The following is an 18,261-nucleotide window of genomic DNA, read 5'->3' as shown; positions in this document are numbered from 1 at the left end:
ACTAAAAGGAAAGATCTGCATTACTTTCTTCACACATGTTCTTTCCTTATTGCAGAGTGTGACACGGACCATGCACTAGTAGCGACAAAAGTGCACTTCATGACCAAAAAGTTTCACTCTGCCAGAAGACCTTGCAAAACAAAAATTAGTCTTTGCCAAACAAGAACACTGCTGCAATAGAAGTATTTAGTGACGTGATATGAAAAGAGGTGGATCCCTGGTACCCAGCCGCTCCTATTTGTGAAGACTGGCAGAAGATAAAATCGCTTCTTACCGTTACAGCTGGAAATGTGTTCAGTAATCTGGAAGCAAAATCCCAGGACTGGTTCATTGAGAATGTAGAAGTCCAGAAACCTCTCGTTGAGGCTAAGCGTCGGGCCACTGTCATCTGGCATAAAAACCCAGTCAATTCTACACGCAGGGAGTTAAGCAAAGCAAAGGCAGCTGTTCAACACACTGTCCGCAACTGCATTAATTCCTATTGGGAGCAATTTTGCACTGGCATACAGGAGTGTTTCAATACTGGCGACATTCGTGGTGTGTACTTGAGCATTAAACAGGCCATTGCACCCATTCCAAAGAAGAGTGTACCACTCAAGGAAATAGATGGAGAAGTCATCACAGATCGAAATCGTCAATTACTTCATCATCTATTCACAAACCATCAACATTAGTCGAAACTCAGTAGATGAAATTCCTCAGATGACACTTTACCATGCCTTGGATGCCACGCCTACTATGCAGGAACTTCAAAGAGCAATTGCACATCTTAAATGTGGGAAGTGGCTTGGCAAAGAAATTGTAAAACTTAAGCCAGTTTTTCTGTTGCTTCTCAACCTCTTACTGAAATGATGGGATGAGGGTACAATGCCAAAAGACATGTGCGATGCCAATATTGTTACTTAAAGGTGATCATGGCAATTGCAACTGTCACCGTGAAATCTCACTTCTGAGTATACCTGGAAAAACATTTGCCCGTGTGGTGGTGGACAGATTTCACAAGCTCGCAGAGCACATATACCCTGAGGAACAATGTGGGTTTCGTCTCTAATGATCTACAGTTGATACAATTTTCACACTCTGGCAAATTCAGGAAAAGTGCCGCAAGCAGAAAACCCTTCGGTTCATTGCCTTTATCGGCATAAACAAGGCTTTTGACACAGTCAGCAGAGGACTGAATGCAGTACTTTTGAAGATAGGGTGTCCTCCAAAGCTCTTAAAGATGATCATGGCTTTTCATAAAGATATGGAAGGTGCTGTGGTCCTTGAAGGAATCACATCTGATCCGTTTGCTGTGACAAAAGGGGTTCATCATAAAGGCTGCATGTTGGCATTCACTTTGTTCAATATTTTTTACTTACCACTCCTCAAAGTTGCTTTTGGTGAAACTAACCTGGGCGTTCATCTGTATACCAGTGCTGATGGGAAGCTCTGCAACATTTCTCTATCCAGATCCCAGCACTTCGGAGAATACTTGCTTGTAAATAGCCTTTTATTTGCCGACGATGGTGCATTTGTAGCACATACTCAAAACGATCTGCAAGAGTTTGTGGATAAATTCTCTACTGCATGCAAGCTCTTCTCCATGCCTATAAATGTAAAGAAGACAGTTCTCATGGCACAAGGATACACAGATCCACTTGTCATGAAACTGCATGGCTCCTTGTTGAAGGAAGTCAATAAATTCTGCTATATTGGTTCAATAATGGCAGAAGATCTCTCCCTGGATGATGAGATAAATGCACGAAATAGGAAGGGCTGCCAGCACTTTCGGAAAGTTCCGTACACGAGGATGGGACATAAATCCTACATTGTCGACAAAAATACTTATGTATCAATCATGTGTGCTGAGCACTCTCCTGTAAACACACACTTATTGCTCTCATAATTTTAACACTGCAAAGTGGCTAAGAAATGCAGTGATGTGCAAACTTAAGAAAAATGTAACGGGGGAATTTGTGAAACCACAACAGTTCTCAAAAATTAACTTTCTCCCTCTAGAATACCAACAAGTAGTCTCCACTCACCACAACTGGACAATTACACTACATCAGATTTGAAAGGAAAATTGTGTGAGGTTTTTAATTTTAGCATGCACTGCAATCAGAATAAGAACAGCAGCAGTTCTAGTGCATAATGGTGCAATCTGCATAATCTTTTAATACCAGAGCAATATATCAAAAACCCAGAAAATTGTAAGATATGTTTATATCCAAGTGCAGACATGGCTCACTCACTTACTGAAATGAAGCTGACTGACATAATAGATGTAATCACCAAAATTTAGTATGCCTCATTTTCACTAAACAGTTTTATAGTTCTTATTTCTCTTAAACACAAAAATCATACTTTTCCTCACCTTGTCTGAGAGTGCTTCAACACGACCACGTAATTCAGAGCGGTCCCTTTGGGATGCAGCAAGTTGGCGGTTAAGCTCATCATCACGGCCAGGCAACTGTCCAGAGGTTGTGCCATCAGATGGCCAGGCAGCCAAACGCAATTGAGCCTCTAGCCCTGAGCGTGTGACTTCTGCATCTGCTAACTCTACTTGAAGACGTTGTGTCTGCTCCTGCAACTGCTGCTGTGAACGTCGAAGCTCTGCATTGCTCTGTTGCGCTGCGTCTAGTCTCTCAGACAGAACACGCCGTTCATTTTCACTGTTGGTTAAAGACTTCTGCAACTGTGTAGTAATTTTACCATTAGGATAACATTAAAATATTATTTTAATAATTTACTGAGAATAATTTTAGATGTATGAAGCTACGTTTTACCAGAAATATATTCTCATATCCAAACAGAATTTTATGTAATGCGAGAAAAAAGAAAATAACAAGTAATTTGTCTCCTTTATGTTCCTTAAAGCTGTCCATCTTTATAAGGTGACTGTCAGTGAATCACATTTATTCAACTTGAGGCATGACAGGCCCTATGGATGAATGCCTTCATAAATGAAAATGTCATGTTGTTTTACACTGTGGAGATAATTAGTGTATATAAAACACTTACATGTAACACAGAAGCACAGTTGGGAAGGAGGAGGGGGGAGGGGGGAGGGGGGAGGGGGAGGGGAGGGGGGGGAGAGAGAGAGAGAGAGAGAGAGAGAGAGAGAGAGAGAGAGAGAGAGAGAGAGAGAGAGAGAGAGAGAGATGGGGTTCATTACAATGATGGTAAAGAAATTGGACATAAAATAGAGAGGGGAAAGATTCTAAAATGAAATACTCCTGTTACCAATAAAGTTATAATTTTATTCACACAACTGATTTAAGTAGTTATGCCACATCTGGCTGCTACTGCTGGGAGCCAAATGCGAAACACCTCTTCTGCCAATCAAAACAAGCTTTGAGTGAGAAAATGCACACAGAAATAAACAGTGATAATATGAAATGATACAACAAATGTAATGAACAAAATGAGAGGTATGTGAGCTGCAAGTTTTACAACTGTAGCCAAATTGAAATATGAAAGTAATTTGAAAAACTGTCTATTCTTTTCTGAGCAATGGGGTGGTGGCATTTAAGGTAAACTGAAAAAGTACAAAAACTGCTTCTCCTGTATAGTATCAATGACTGAAATTGAAAAGACTGCAACAATTGGATAGGGATAACATACAAAGTACCTCCTCCACACATCATGCAGGTGCCTGTGAAGTATGGACACATATGTTATCTTTGCATAAAACTTGGAAACAAAATGTTATCAGAGATAATACTGTGTAAATAACTTGACTTAAGGCCTACGACAGTGACTGAGATATATGTGATTGTCAATAAAAATGATGGATGCTGTTTCTAATAGTTTAGGTCATAATAATAATTTTTATTAACATAGTGCTTCCAGGTGTATAGCCAAGTTGTTGTTTCCATTTTTTCCAGTTAGGGAAACAACAACTCTGCTGTATACGAGATGCACAACATTTATCAATCATAATGAGATAGTCTGACAAATCACGATAACTTTTATTATTACATAAACTACTATGAGCTCTGCAAATTGTGCACTACCTTCAAACAATAAAATCTAAAGTTGCTCCTCCTGTTTCTGAGAATCATGAGATAAAATTCTGTGATTTCATTACACCAGCTTCAAGCTCCTAGCCTGACTACAAATTTCCATCTGTTAAAAGTATCTATGAAAAGCAAATAATGAAGCAGATACAAAAGTGTCAGAAAAGATATTTGCAAGTAAAGAAGAAGTCGCCTGAAAGCTAGAATATTTTTAACTTATTTATGCCTATGTTGACAACTGAGTGCCTCTACCATTCATTCACTGAGCTGTTCTCTTTAATCGCCGGCCGGAGTGGCCGTGCAGTTTTAGGCGCTACAGTCTGGAACCGCGAGACCTCTATGTTCGCAGGTTCGAATCCTGCCTCGGGCATGGATGTGTGTGATGTCCTTAGGTTAGTTAGGTTTAAGTAGTTCTAAGTTCTAGGGGACTGATGACCACAGCAGTTGAGTCCCATAGTGCTCAGAGCCATTTGAACCAATTTTTTGTTCTCTTTAATTCCGATGTTATCTGTGTTCTACCCAGACTATCCACTATCATATCCTTATTTCCAAATTATCAACTACAGAGTGATTGTTACATCAGTAAAATAATGAAAAATTGAAATCATTACTACACCTGAGTCACAGTTTTGATACTGACAATTTTTTTCTTATTATGTATATTTTGTTACTGCTGCGGTGAAGGTACATACTTGCCAAGAAACACATTGGATAAATGGGAAGGAAGGAAAGTGAAACAAGAGTTCAACATTTGACAACATTTAACACAAATACTGCAGTATTTCTGATATGATGATGGTGAATGAACTTCTGTAGAAAAATACTGAATAATGTAGTGAACATTTCCCTTCATGAACGTTGCATAAGAAACTGATAACTAAAGATCTGGTTTTGAGTGACTGAAACCCACACTGAACAAGCAGTTGTGGCAAGTAGCCATAATGTTGATGTCGAAAACTGATAGTGTTTTTTGAAGAGATAAATCCAGAAATGTCCCAAATCTACACTAATCATATTGAAACAAGTAATAAATACCTGTTTAAGCCTCTCCATACTACTCTGGGCAGTGGAACTAGAATCGGCAAGAGCTCGCTCAAGTGCTTGGATTTCTGTTCGAAGCTCCTGTTCAGCTGTACTTGCACGCTCCAGAGCAAGGTTTAATTGTTCAATTGTTGTCTTCAGGGATGCACATCGTTCTTCCAAGCCTGTCAAGCTACGAGCCTGTGTATCGCATTTCTCTTGCATCTTCTGCAATTTATAAATAAAGAAGTTTGGTATCAGGCAAACAGATTGCTAACAGGCAAACAGGGGACTACAATGTAACAAAATTACTCATTATAATTTAGCATTTGATCTTGCCTTCCGCGACAAGACAACCCCCCCCCCCCCCCCCCACACACACACACACAGGGTAATGCGAGGGGGAGGGTGAGAATTTCTGTCACCATTCTGGCTAATGACAAATACAAGTCTGAAGGTCAGGCACATTGTTCAAGATGTGCTTATCTGCTGTTCAACAATACCTCGGTGGAGGAATGTCTTTCCTTGCTTCATAACTCCAAACAGAGATACAAAAAAAGATTGCTTGCACCCCCCCCCCCCCCCCTTCTCTCTCTCTCTCTCACACACACACAACACACACACACACACACACACACACACACACACACACACACACACACAGAGAGAGAGAGAGAGAGAGAGAGAGAGAGAGAGAGAGAGAGAGAACAATAACTGTGTACAACATACCACAGTGGTGCACAGGAAGAAGAGATGAACAATTTAGAAACTACCCAAAATTGGCCTACAAAACCCACCTAAGCTAAAGCGCATGCACAGCGCACAAGAGTTTCAGTATTATCTTGCTTTCTGTGTGCAAACTATTGGCCCTAGAGAAGAAAATGAATAGGTCATTTTCTGCAGTAAATTGAATGTAGTGTGATTTTGTACTGGGGTACGTTTTTGCTAGAGCCTGCGGTTTTTGAGTTGTTCAATGAAACCGTGCAAAAGTGTCCTTCATACGCACCCCTCTCCCAGTCATGATTTTTAGTATATTGTTCATGGCACACTCCTGGAAATGGAAAAAAGAACACATTGACACCGGTGTGTCAGACCCACCATACTTGCTCCGGACACTGCGAGAGGGCTGTACAAGCAATGATCACACACACGGCACAGCGGACACACCAGGAACCGCGGTGTTGGCCGTCGAATGGCGCTAGCTGTGCAGCATTTGTGCACCGCCGCCGTCAGTGTCAGCCAGTTTGCCGTGGCATACGGAGCTCCATCGCAGTCTTTAACACTGGTAGCATGCCGCGACAGCGTGGACGTGAACCGTATGTGCAGTTGACGGACTTTGAGCGAGGGCATATAGTGGGCATGCGGGAGGCCGGGTGGACGTACCGCCGAATTGCTCAACACGTGGGGCGTGAGGTCTCCACAGTACATCGATGTTGTCGCCAGTGGTCGGCGGAAGGTGCACGTGCCCGTCGACCTGGGACCGGACCGCAGCGATGCACGGATGCACGCCAAGACCGTAGGATCCTACGCAGTGCCGTAGGGGACCGCACTGCCACTTCCCAGCAAATTAGGGACACTGTTGCTCCTGGGGTATCGGCGAGGACCATTCGCAACCGTCTCCATGAAGCTGGGCTACGGTCCCGCACACCGTTAGGCCGTCTTCCGCTCACGCCCCAACATTGTGCAGCCCGCCTCCAGTGGTGTCGCGACAGGCGTGAATGGAGGGACGAATGGAGACGTGTCGTCTTCAGCGATGAGAGTCGCTTCTGCCTTGGTGCCAATGATGGTCGTATGCGTGTTTGGCGTCGTGCAGGTGAGCGCCACAATCAGGACTGCATACAACCGAGGCACACAGGGCCAACACCCGGCATCATGGTGTGGGGAGCGATCTCCTACACTGGCCGTACACCACTGGTGATCGTCGAGGGGACACTGAATAGTGCACGGTACATCCAAACCGTCATCGAACCCATCGTTCTACCATTCCTAGACCGGCAAAGGAACTTGCTGTTCCAACAGGACAATGCACGTCCGCATGTATCCCGTGCCACCCAACGTGCTCTAGAAGGTGTAAGTCAACTACCCTGGCCAGCAAGATCTCCGGATCTGTCCCCCATTGAGCATGTTTGGGACTGGATGAAGCGTCGTCTCACGCGGTCTGCACATCCAGCACGAACGCTGGTCCAACTGAGGCGCCAGGTGGAAATGGCATGGCAAGCCGTTCCACAGGACTACATCCAGCATCTCTACGATCGTCTCCATGGGAGAATAGCAGCCTGCATTGCTGCGAAAGGTGGATATACACTGTACTAGTGCCGACATTGTGCATGCTCTGTTGCCTGTGTCTATGTGCCTGTGGTTCTGTCAGTGTGATCATGTGATGTATCTGACCCCAGGAATGTATCAATAAAGTTTCCCCTTCCTGGGACAATGAATTCACGGTGTTCTTATTTCAATTTCCAGGAGTGTATATGATTCTTTTCCATATTTGACATTTATGGTCTTCATTTTCTAGGCTATAGTTATGCCATCAGCTTAGTCGTGCACTTCTTGTTGCTGTGATCTTCAGTCCAAAGACTGGTCCACAACTTGTGGTCTAGTGGATAGCATTCCTGCCACTGGATCATGGGATCCCGGGTTCAATTCCCGGCTGGGTTGGGGATTTTCTCTGCCTGGGGACGGGGTGTTTGTGTTGTCCTCATCTTTTCATCATCATCATCATTTCATCATCATCATCATCATCATCATCATCATCATCATCATCATCATACGTGACAGTGGCTAGAATCGGACTATGTATAAAAACTGGATTGTGAAAGGTCTCCCTCTACAATTTTTACCCTCATTGCTTCCCTTCTATACTAAATTGGCGATCCCTTGATGCCTTTTCCCCAAGACATTTAAATCTTGTAGGTAAAGATGAGACTTAAATGTCCCAGGGAAAATTTAATTATAAGATCTATGGGTTTCTTCTTACATTAAGAAAATAGCTTTCCGACAACCATTTAACAAACATTTAGTTTGTCTTCTGTAAAGAGTTCTCCACCGAGAAAGCAAGAAATGTCCTCACGAACTCAGTTCTGGTAGAAATAAACACGAAAAATCACATTGTTGGTATTCTCTAGGAGCCTGTCAAGACCCTTGATTGGGTAGATCATAAAATTCTACAAGGGAAATTAAAATTTTATCTTATTTATTACATCCCCTAGCATAGACTGAGTCATATCTCAACAAAAGAATATTAAGGACCACATTAATAAATGATAAAACAAGACTAAAGCTAGATTCACAGTGTGGAAATGTTAAATATAGAGCCCCACGATGTTTAGTACTTGGCCCAGTTGCTTTCTTGACGTACGTAACTGACTTACCAAAGATATCAAGAGGACTCTTCAAAAACTGTTATGTTCACAAATGAAAGAAGCATATTCACTAAAGGCACAAACAAATCCTTACTAAACACAATTATCAGAATAGAGAAATAAGTTTACAACTGGTTCACAGCACCCAAAAGTGAACAAATCAGCTTTAACTTACAAAAGACGATGACGGTGTCAATATTATGAAAAGGATAGATTGCTATGTACCATATATAGGAGATATTGAGTCGCAGACAAATACAACAAAACGACTGCTATACATCTGAGCTTTTGGCCAAAAGACCTCCTCCTAAAGTAGTAAACACACACACATTCACGCAAACACAACTCGCACACACGACCACAGTGGCAGTTTCAGATAGTGACATTTTGTCATGCATGGCATACTTTAAACACAATGGCATGCAAACAGTTCACACACTTAGCTGCTTCGGAAATGCTTCCACTCTTGGCCCAGAAGCCAATGAACGTACCCTTTTCGAAGTCAGATAATGCACTCTGTTTCTGCATTACAACAACTGCACTGTTTTCTGTGTCCCCTGACACGCATTTTGATACCCTACTACTAGTGCTGCCACCTGCCCCATATGAGAGTGGTTATTGCACGTTGACATCGAACATAGGTGGTGATCACATTAATGTGACTGGACTGTGTTTATACCGCACATTCAGGCTCTACCCAACACAAATATTAGAGTTACATGTAATTTATATTCTTGAGTCACATATTCTGATAAATTGTAGAAGGAACAGTTCATGAAATTTTCTTTCCTGTGTTTTTAAATACTTGGGGATCTCCAGTTTCCTGTCTGATGTCTACTGACAAACCTGCTATACTTCTGAAGCATGATATAAAAGTCCATTCTGAATCTTAGATAGAGATTTCTAGAATTGTTGTGAATTACTGAGTTCATACTAAATTCACTCTTGTTATTGACCAAAAATATCTTGAGGGAGTATATATTTTGGCATGCAAGCATAAGTCCATGAAGGGGTTTCTGCAAGATGTTTGGTAAGCAGAGGTTAAATGTTTAAGAAGATATGCATTATGTGGGTTCCACTTCAGGTTATTATCAATTTAAATACTCAAGTATTCTGAATATTCTGTCTGACTTATTGCTTTTCCCTATTTCTTTATCTTAATGGCATGATCAACCTTTGTGCAATACTGAATTGCATGTGCTGTGTTTTATGTAAGTCCAGTGGCAGCCAATTTGCAGAGAAACAGTCAGTAATATTCACAGAAATTTAATTTACCTTTTTATGTACTGCAGTTTCTCCAGCTGATTAGAACACTGGCAACATCAACAAATAGAATTGTTTCAACTTCTTGGATTGCAATGGTAGATCTTTTATATGTAACAGAATATGATCTAGACTTTGTTTGATAGCTTAGTCTACTTTTAAATGTACTTTAAATGAGGCTGTATATACTCAATGGCTCCTTAATATTGTTAGAATATGCTCTTTCATTGGTATCATTCTTTGGTTACTAAATGTCACTCTCTTCATTCTTTTAGATACATAGGATGAATACCAGTTACCAGCAAGATCTTAGATAGCATACTACCTGAGCTTCTCTAGAACACTATGAACTGCAAAAATGATTTTGACAAATTATGCAAAACATCAGTTGGCAATTATTTTGTTATTAAATTTTGTGTAATCTAAATCATGAATTGAAAGATGACTTTTTCTGTGGAGAGTCTTTGAAATATAAACTGAGACTAAGTATCTTATTTTGGAATAGTACGTTCCATACAGCTAACATACATGATTTCTCCCAATATCTTAGAGAAGCAGGCAAGCACTGTGACTGGATGTAGTTACTACAATCTTATCTTCCAAGCATATAATACAAATAATCTGACAACAGTGTATTTCAGGATTGTATATTATATCTGTTACTCTTGATAGCATTAAATTAAGAGGAAGTATGACTGCTACAAGAAACTGCCAGTTTAGTGCACATGGCTATACACCGCTTAAGTCTGATACTGTAAATTTTGACATTAGTCTGAAAGCTAAACTGATATCTCCTACATATATCACTCGCTTTTTTCCCAGCAACTGTTATCACAGCAGGCCAGCAGGGTTCCTTTATGATTACAGTAAATAGTTCCATTATTAGTAGTGACCTGCAAAAGTGCATCTTTCTCCTGAAGCATCATGTGAAGCCGCTGAAGATCTCCTTCAAGCCCCATGCGCTGCAGCTCTAGTTTGGTTGCACGTGATTCACTACGGCTCAATTCCTCTTGCAAGTTCCGTTTTTCTCCCTCACATTTTGATAATGCTTGCTTTAACTTCTCCAGTTTATCCTGAAAAGACAAAAAGTAATTCCTTTTTACAGACTTAATAGTCTTCTTTAACAGAGTGTATAAAAAAGTGATACAATAAAATGAAATACACACTGCTGACAACTTTTTATAAGTACTGAATAGCTACATTAACCATGAGTGACCTAATGTTCTGTCTTTTACATTCATTTTTCAGAAACTAAATTTGTTAGAAAAAAGTGTCCCCAAATTTATACCCTCACTTGCATATACTCTTTCTAGAATGCTTCCTTAAGGCATGTGTCCACTAGCAATTAACTTCCAAAAAGTAACTCTTGCAAGGACTTGGTGAGGTGCTTACATTAGAACAAAAACTTGCACAAGTTTACTTCTGCAAGTCACCTGGGAAGGTTAATTTCAGGAACTTGCTGCAAGTCCTTGCAGAAGTGTTTCCAACAGAGTCTCATCGTGAGACATGTAAGTGTAAGTTTATGGTGCTGTATTTAAAACCCAGAGCAGTCATCACCATTGTTGAATTATTATTACTGAAGAAGAATCATGACAGAAAACTAAAAGTTAGGAAAAAGAAATATTTGGGTAAAGAAATACATTCAGAGATGTACATATTTAAGTTATCAATGCACACTATTATTGAACTAGAATCAGAGACTTTGCCCATATTACGAGGGGTGTTTGAAAAGTCCGTGCAAAAATAAAAACTACTGACGTGTTTGGGGTAAACCTTTTTTACTTTTCGACAGTCTCCTTTTAGACTTATACACTTCATCCAATGCTGTTCTAATTTGTTGATCCCTTCCGAATAATAGGAATTGTCCAAGTCTACAAAATAGCTATTAGTTGCTCCAATCACCTCCTCGTTTGGATACAATCTTTCTCCTGTAGTCATTTCTTCAAATTGGGGAACAAATAGTAGTCCGAGGGAGCCAAGTCTGGAGAACAGGGAGGATTTGAAATGAGTTGAAATCCTATTTCCATTAATTTTACAACCACAACTGCTGAGGTGTGTGTTGGTGCATTGTCGTGATGGAAAATGACTTTTTAGTGGTCCAATCACTGGCGTTTTTCTTGCAGCTCAGTTTTCAAATGGTCCAATAATGATGAATAATAAGCACCTGAAATAGTTTTACCCTTTTTCAGAGAGTTGATGAGGATTATCCCTTGTGAATCCCGAAAGACAGTCGCCATAACCTTTCTGGCCAAAGGAAAGGTCTTCGCCTTTTTTGGTGCAGATTCTCCCTTGGTAACCCATTGTTTAGATTGTTGTTTGGTCTCACGACTATAGTAATGTATCCATGTTTCATCCACAGTGACGAAACGACACTTTAAGTCCTGTGGATTCTTCCTGAATAGCTGCAAACAATCCTTGCAACACCTCTCATGATTCCATTAAGCATGAGCAATCGCGGAAACCATCTTGCAGATAGCTTTCTCATGTCCAAATATTTATGCAAAATACTATGTACCCATTCATTCGAGCTGCCCACAGCACTAGCAATCTCATGCACCTTAACTCTTCTGTCATCCATCACCATATCATGGATTTTATCAATGATTTCTGGAGTTGTAACCTCCACAGGGCGTCCAGAATGTTCAGCATCATTTGTGCTCATATGGCCACTCCAAAAATTTTGAAACCACTTATAAACTGTTCTAATCGAAGGTGCAGAGTCACTGTAATGTTTATCAAGCTTCTCTTTAGTCTCCTGAGGCGTTCTGTCTTTCGTAAAGTACTGTTTAATCACCACACGAAATTCTTTTTCGCCCATTTTTTGACAATCACTCAACTTCCGTGATTCACACGAATGCCAAACACAAAGAAATAGACCAATATGGCTGAAACTTGGTGTGCGTTCTTTCCAAATATGCTACTAACTAAACATGACCTCGATACACGCCGGTGGTGCTATCTCTCGGACTTTGCATGGACTTTTCAAACGTCCCTCGTACAAACTTTCAAAGAATGTTGTGTGAAAGTTTTGAACAGCTTTTGTCTATTGTACAACCAAATTTTTAAAAATGGGACACAAAAATATGTAAAGCTATATCATCATGAGGTCACCTAATAATTACTCTTTGATTTTTGTAAACACTATTTATTACACATTTATGTTTACACTGACTCCAAAAAATCAGCTAAAATTTAAAGACACCTGCACTGGCATTCTACTTCCTCTTCTAGTGAAACAAAGTAATTGGTAAATTCAATTTGCACTACTTTGGCTGGTGGTGATCTGTTATATATATTTAGTGGTTCTAAGGCCACATTTGTTTTGGCACACATGTCTTTGTGTCACCCTTCTTTTCAAGGCTGGCATTTTCGTATCAGTGTTGAACACACAAAACTTCTGCACAGTTTGGGAAAATTTCCCACAACAGACAAATTCGAGAAGTATTTCGAGCAGGATGCAAGAAACTGTTTCCACTACCTTGTGGAAGCAAAACATGCAAAAGTCAACTTGCTGGCAGTGTTTTAATGTCAAAGAACTTGCAAAAGTAGGTTCTGCAAGTGATTCACTAAAGTTTATTTCCTTGCAGGCACATGTCTTTAGGTCTACAATGAATATACCATGTGGATATTTGGATGGAATATGATTCCCCAGAGCAGATAACATGTTTCTAGTCTTTCACAGTCCACAGAATATCTTTGTACACTGGAAACAATCACACTTGATGAACAGGGATGAATTACATCTACATCTACATCTACATTTATACTCCGCAAGCCACCCAACCGTGTGTGGCGGAGGGCACTTTACGTGCCACTGTCATTACCTCCCTTTTCTGTTCCAGTCGCGTATGGTTCACAGGAAGAACGACTGTCTGAAAGCCTCCGTGCGTGCTCGAATCTCTCTAATTTTACATTCGTGATCTCCTCGGGAGGTATAAGTAGGGGGAAGCAATATATTCCATACCTCATCCAGAAACGCACCCTCTCGAAACCTGGTGAGCAAGCTACACCGCGATGCAGAGCGCCTCTCCTGCAGAGTCTGCCACTTGAGTTTGCTAAACATCTCTGTAACGCTATCACGGTTACCAAATAACCCTGTGACGAAACGTGCCGCTCTTCTTTGGATCTTCTCTATCCCCTCCGTCAACCCGATCTGGCACGGATCCCACACTGATGAGCAATACTCAAGTATAAGTCGAACGAGTGTTTTGTAAGCCACCTCCTTTGTTGATGGACTACATTTTCTAAGGACTCTCCCAATGAATCTCAACCTGGTACCCGCCTTACCAACAATTAATTTTATATGATCATTCCACTTCAAATCATTCAGCATGCATACTCCCAGATATTTTACAGAAGTAACTGCTACCAGTGTTTGTTCCGCTATCATATAACCATACAATAAAGGATCCTTCTTTCTATGTATTCGCAATACATTACATTTGTCTATGTTAAGGGTCAGTTGCCACTCCCTGCACCAAGTGCCTATCTGCTGCAGATCTTTCTGCATTTCGCTACAATTTTCTAATGCTGCAACTTCTCTGTATATTACAGCATCATCCGGGAAAAGCCGCATGGAACTTCCGACACTATCTACTAGGTCATTTATATATATTGTGAAAAGCAATGGTCCCACAACACTCCCCTGTGGCACGCCAGAGGTAACTTTAACGCCTGTAGACGTCTCTCCATTAACAACATGCTGTGTTCTGTTTGCTAAAAACTCATCAATCCAGCCACACAGCTGGTCTGATATTCCGTAGGCTCTTACTTTGTTTATCAGGCGACAGTGCGGAACTGTATCAAATGCCTTCCGGAAGTCAAGAAAAATAGCATCTACCTGGGAGCCTGTATCTAATATTTTCTGGGTCTCATGAACAAATAAAGCGAGTTGGGTCACACACGATCACTGTTTCCGGAATCCATGTTGATTCCTACATAGTAGATTCTGGGTTTCCAAAAACGACATGATACTCGAGCAAAAAACATGTTCTAAAATTCTACAACAGATCAACGTCAGAGATACAGATCTATAGTTTTGCGCATCTGCTCGACGACCCTTCTTGAAGACTGGGACTACCTGTGCTCTTTTCCAATCAATTGGAACCTTCCGTTCCTCTAGAGACTTGCGGTACATGGCTGTTAGAAGGGGGGCAAGTTCTTTCGCGTACTCTGTGTAGAATCGACTTGGTATCCCGTCAGGTCCAGTGGACTTTCCTCTGTTGAGCGATTCCAGTTGTTTTTCTATTTCTTGGACACTTATTTCGATGTCAGCCATTTTTTCGTTTGTGCGAGGATTTAGAGAAGGAACTGCAGTGCGGTCTTCCTCTGTGAAACAGCTTTGGAAAAAGGTGTTTAGTATTTCAGCTTTACGCATGTCATCCTCTGTTTCAATGCCTTCATCATCCCGGAGTGTCTGGATATGCTGTTTCGATCCACTTACTGATTTAACGTAAGACCAGAACTTCCTAGGATTTTCTGTCAAGTCGGTACATAGAATTTTACTTTCGAATTCACTGAACGCTTCACGCATAGCCCTCCTTACGCTAACTTTGACATCGTTTAGCTTCTGTTTGTCTGAGAGGTTTTGGTTGTGTTTAAACTTTGAGTGAAGCTCTCTTTGCTTTCACAGTAGTTTCCTAACTTTGTTGTTGTACCACGGTGGGTTTTTCCCGTCCCTCACAGTTTTACTCGGCACGTACCTGTCTAAAACGCATTTTACGATTGCCTTGAACTTTTTCCATAAACACTCAACATTTTCAGTGTTGGAACAGAAATTTTCGTTTTGATCTGTTAGATAGTATGAAATCTGCCTTCTATTACTCTTGCTAAACAGATAAACCTTCCTCCCTTTTTTTATATTCCTATTAACTTCCATATTCAGGGATGCTGCAACAGCCTTATGATCACTGATTCCCTGTTCTGCACTTACAGAGTCGAAAAGTTCGGGTCTGTTTGTTATCAGTATGTCCAAGATGTTATCTCCACGAGTCGGTTCTCTGTTTAATTGCTCGAGATAATTTTCGGATAGTGCACTCAGTATAATGTCACTCGATGCTCTGTCCCTACCACCCATCCTAAACATCTGAGTGACCCAGTCTATATCTGGTAAATTGAAATCTCCACCTAAGACTATAACATGTTGAGGAAATTTATGTGAAATGTATTCCAAATTTTCTCTCAGTTGTTTTGCCACTAATGCTGCTGAGTCGGGAGGTCGGTAAAAGGAGCCAACTATTAACCTAGCTCGGTTGTTGAGTGTAACCTCCACCCATAATAATTCACAGGAACTATCCACTTCTACTTCACTACAGGATAAACTACTACTAACAGCGACAAACACGCCACCACTGGTTGCATGCAATCTATCCTTTCTAAACACCGTCTGTGCCTTTGTAAAAATTTCGGTAGAATTTATCTCTGGCTTCAGCCAGCTTTCTGTACCTATAACGATTTCAGCTTTGGTGCTTTCTATCAGTGCTTGAAGTTCCGGTACTTTACCAATGCAGCTTCAACAGTTTACAATTACCGATTGCTGCTTGGCCCCCGCATGTCCTGACTTTGCCCCGCACCCTTTGAGGCTGCTGCCCTTTCTGTACTTGCCCGAGGCCATCTAACCTAAAAAACCGCCCAGTCCATGCCACACAACCCCTGCTACCCGTGTAGCCGCTTGCTGCGTGTAGTGGACTCCTGACCTATCCAGCGGAACCCGAATTAAGTTCATTATATGCAATTCTCATCAAAATATCCACATGATACAATTTACACCAGAGCTTCCATTCAAGAATGGGTCAGAGTGGACCTCATTCACTTCTTGTCTTGTAACAAAATATTTTTAGCTACGTCTTTCTGTCACAATTCTGATAAGAATTCATTGAAGAATGGGCTTTTTGAAACAGCCAGGAAGCCCGAAGGAAAGTGTGGAACTGCAGAGGCAAAATCTGGCACTTTCTTCAGAGGATAATTTTTTGTATGCTCTATGTTTGTCATCTCTAGTTACCATTTAATCTTTTCCCTTGTTTTTTCTTCATAAGTTTCTCCTGTATGACTCCTAGTACCATGGAAGTTATTCCATAATATCTTATGTTCTGTTTACCTGTGTTTCTTCTAATTTGTGTTTTCCATGTACTTCTTGCTTCATTGATTCTGCAGAGGATCATACCATTTTTATCTCTAAAGACTACTTAATTTTCAGCACCCTTCAGTAACGCCACATTTCAAACACTTCAATGTTCTTCTTTTTTTTGTTTTCTGTCACTCATGCATTCACTTCCATCTGATGCTGTGTTTCAGATACATAGCTTCAGAAACTACTTCCTTAGATGTTTCATATTAGTGCAGTTATTTTACCTATGGATGCCCTCTAACTGCTAGCCTGTTTCTTATATCTTCTGTTCTTCATTCATCCCAAAGCAGACTTTTGCCTTCATACACTGCATAGTCCCCAATTTATTACTAATCTCATTTCTGCTACCCCTCATTACTTTTGTCTACGCTCATTCTACATTGTGTGTTCATTATACTGTTAAATCCATTCTACAGGTACAGTAATCTGTAATTTTTCACTTTCTCTAGTGATAGCAATATCCTTTCATCCTGAGTTTTAATCTCACTTCTGAAACTTTTTTCTGTTTTCATCAGTGCTGCTTCAGTGTACAGGATAATGAGTAGGAGAAAAATGCTGAATTTCTGCTTTATGCCTTTTTTTAATCTGACCACTTCTCTCGTGGTTTCTATTGTTATTGTTAACTCTTTGTTCTTGTACCTATTGTATATTACACATTTTCCCTGTAGCTTGTACTAATATTTCTGAGAATATCAAACATCTTGTATCATTTTATAGTGTCACTCACTTAACGCCAGTCTTTTGTTTTGTATTATGTGTGGTGAATGACATAGGCACTATACCTCTCATCTCTGTGGATAATTTGAATATTAATCTAAACTTGTCAAGAATTTGCCAACCTTGTTTTGCACTATCAGTATGTATCTGAAATTACTGTTAGCTTCAATAAGCCAGTTAAGGAATATTCCACACAATGAGATTACACTGTATTAGTTTTAAGAATGACTCTTGTGTCATGTGACTTGAATAAAATGATCAAGCTATGAACTAAAGACTATGTATTGAAATTAACTGCTTTAATACAAAAGTAAGAGACATAGTACATCTGGAAAGATGACACTGTTGATAACAGTCAGAAACACAAAAAAATTATTTACTACTACACATAATAAACACATAATATATTGTATCAGTTCCTTTCATCTAAGATCAGGTGGTTGTAAAGAGTACTGAAAAAGCATTTTGCTATTTTCTCTCAAATTGAAGTAATTTGCATTAAGATGTCATATACTTAAGCTAAATTTTTACCTCATATTGACCTTTCTCTTCTGAACTACTTTGCATGTTCAATTCCAGTGTTGTTACTTTCTCTCTGAGTTGTTGTAACTCTTCCGATTTCTGCTGCATTGCATCAGCCTGTAACAAAGTTCTCTCATCAATCATTTTTATCACATTTATCTACATTTAATGACTCAAATAATGAGTTATCCAAACAAAGTTTTTTTGAGTGCACACTCAAATAGTGTTTTACTTTGAAAGAAAAAAA

At 40.3% G+C, this 18,261-nt stretch overlaps 1 protein-coding gene across 1 annotated transcript in view; it reads right to left on the bottom strand.

The window, feature by feature from the left end:
• LOC126161742 (rootletin) overlaps positions 1 to 18,261 on the bottom strand; it is a 267,518-nt gene that overhangs the window by 40,539 nt on the left and 208,718 nt on the right. Inside the window, exons 26-29 of the mRNA XM_049917782.1 lie at positions 18,024 to 18,131; positions 10,543 to 10,722; positions 5,040 to 5,252; positions 2,360 to 2,680 (exon numbers count right to left, since the gene is read on the bottom strand). Coding sequence (XP_049773739.1) covers positions 2,360 to 2,680; positions 5,040 to 5,252; positions 10,543 to 10,722; positions 18,024 to 18,131 — 822 coding nt within the window. The remainder of the gene's footprint in view (positions 1 to 2,359; positions 2,681 to 5,039; positions 5,253 to 10,542; positions 10,723 to 18,023; positions 18,132 to 18,261) is intronic.

This window comes from Schistocerca cancellata, chromosome 2 (genome assembly GCF_023864275.1).
Source record: "Schistocerca cancellata isolate TAMUIC-IGC-003103 chromosome 2, iqSchCanc2.1, whole genome shotgun sequence".
Taxonomy (NCBI): Eukaryota; Metazoa; Arthropoda; class Insecta; order Orthoptera; family Acrididae; genus Schistocerca; species Schistocerca cancellata.
Note: the sequence above shows the minus strand (reverse complement) of the source record. Positions and strands in the feature narration are given on the sequence as shown.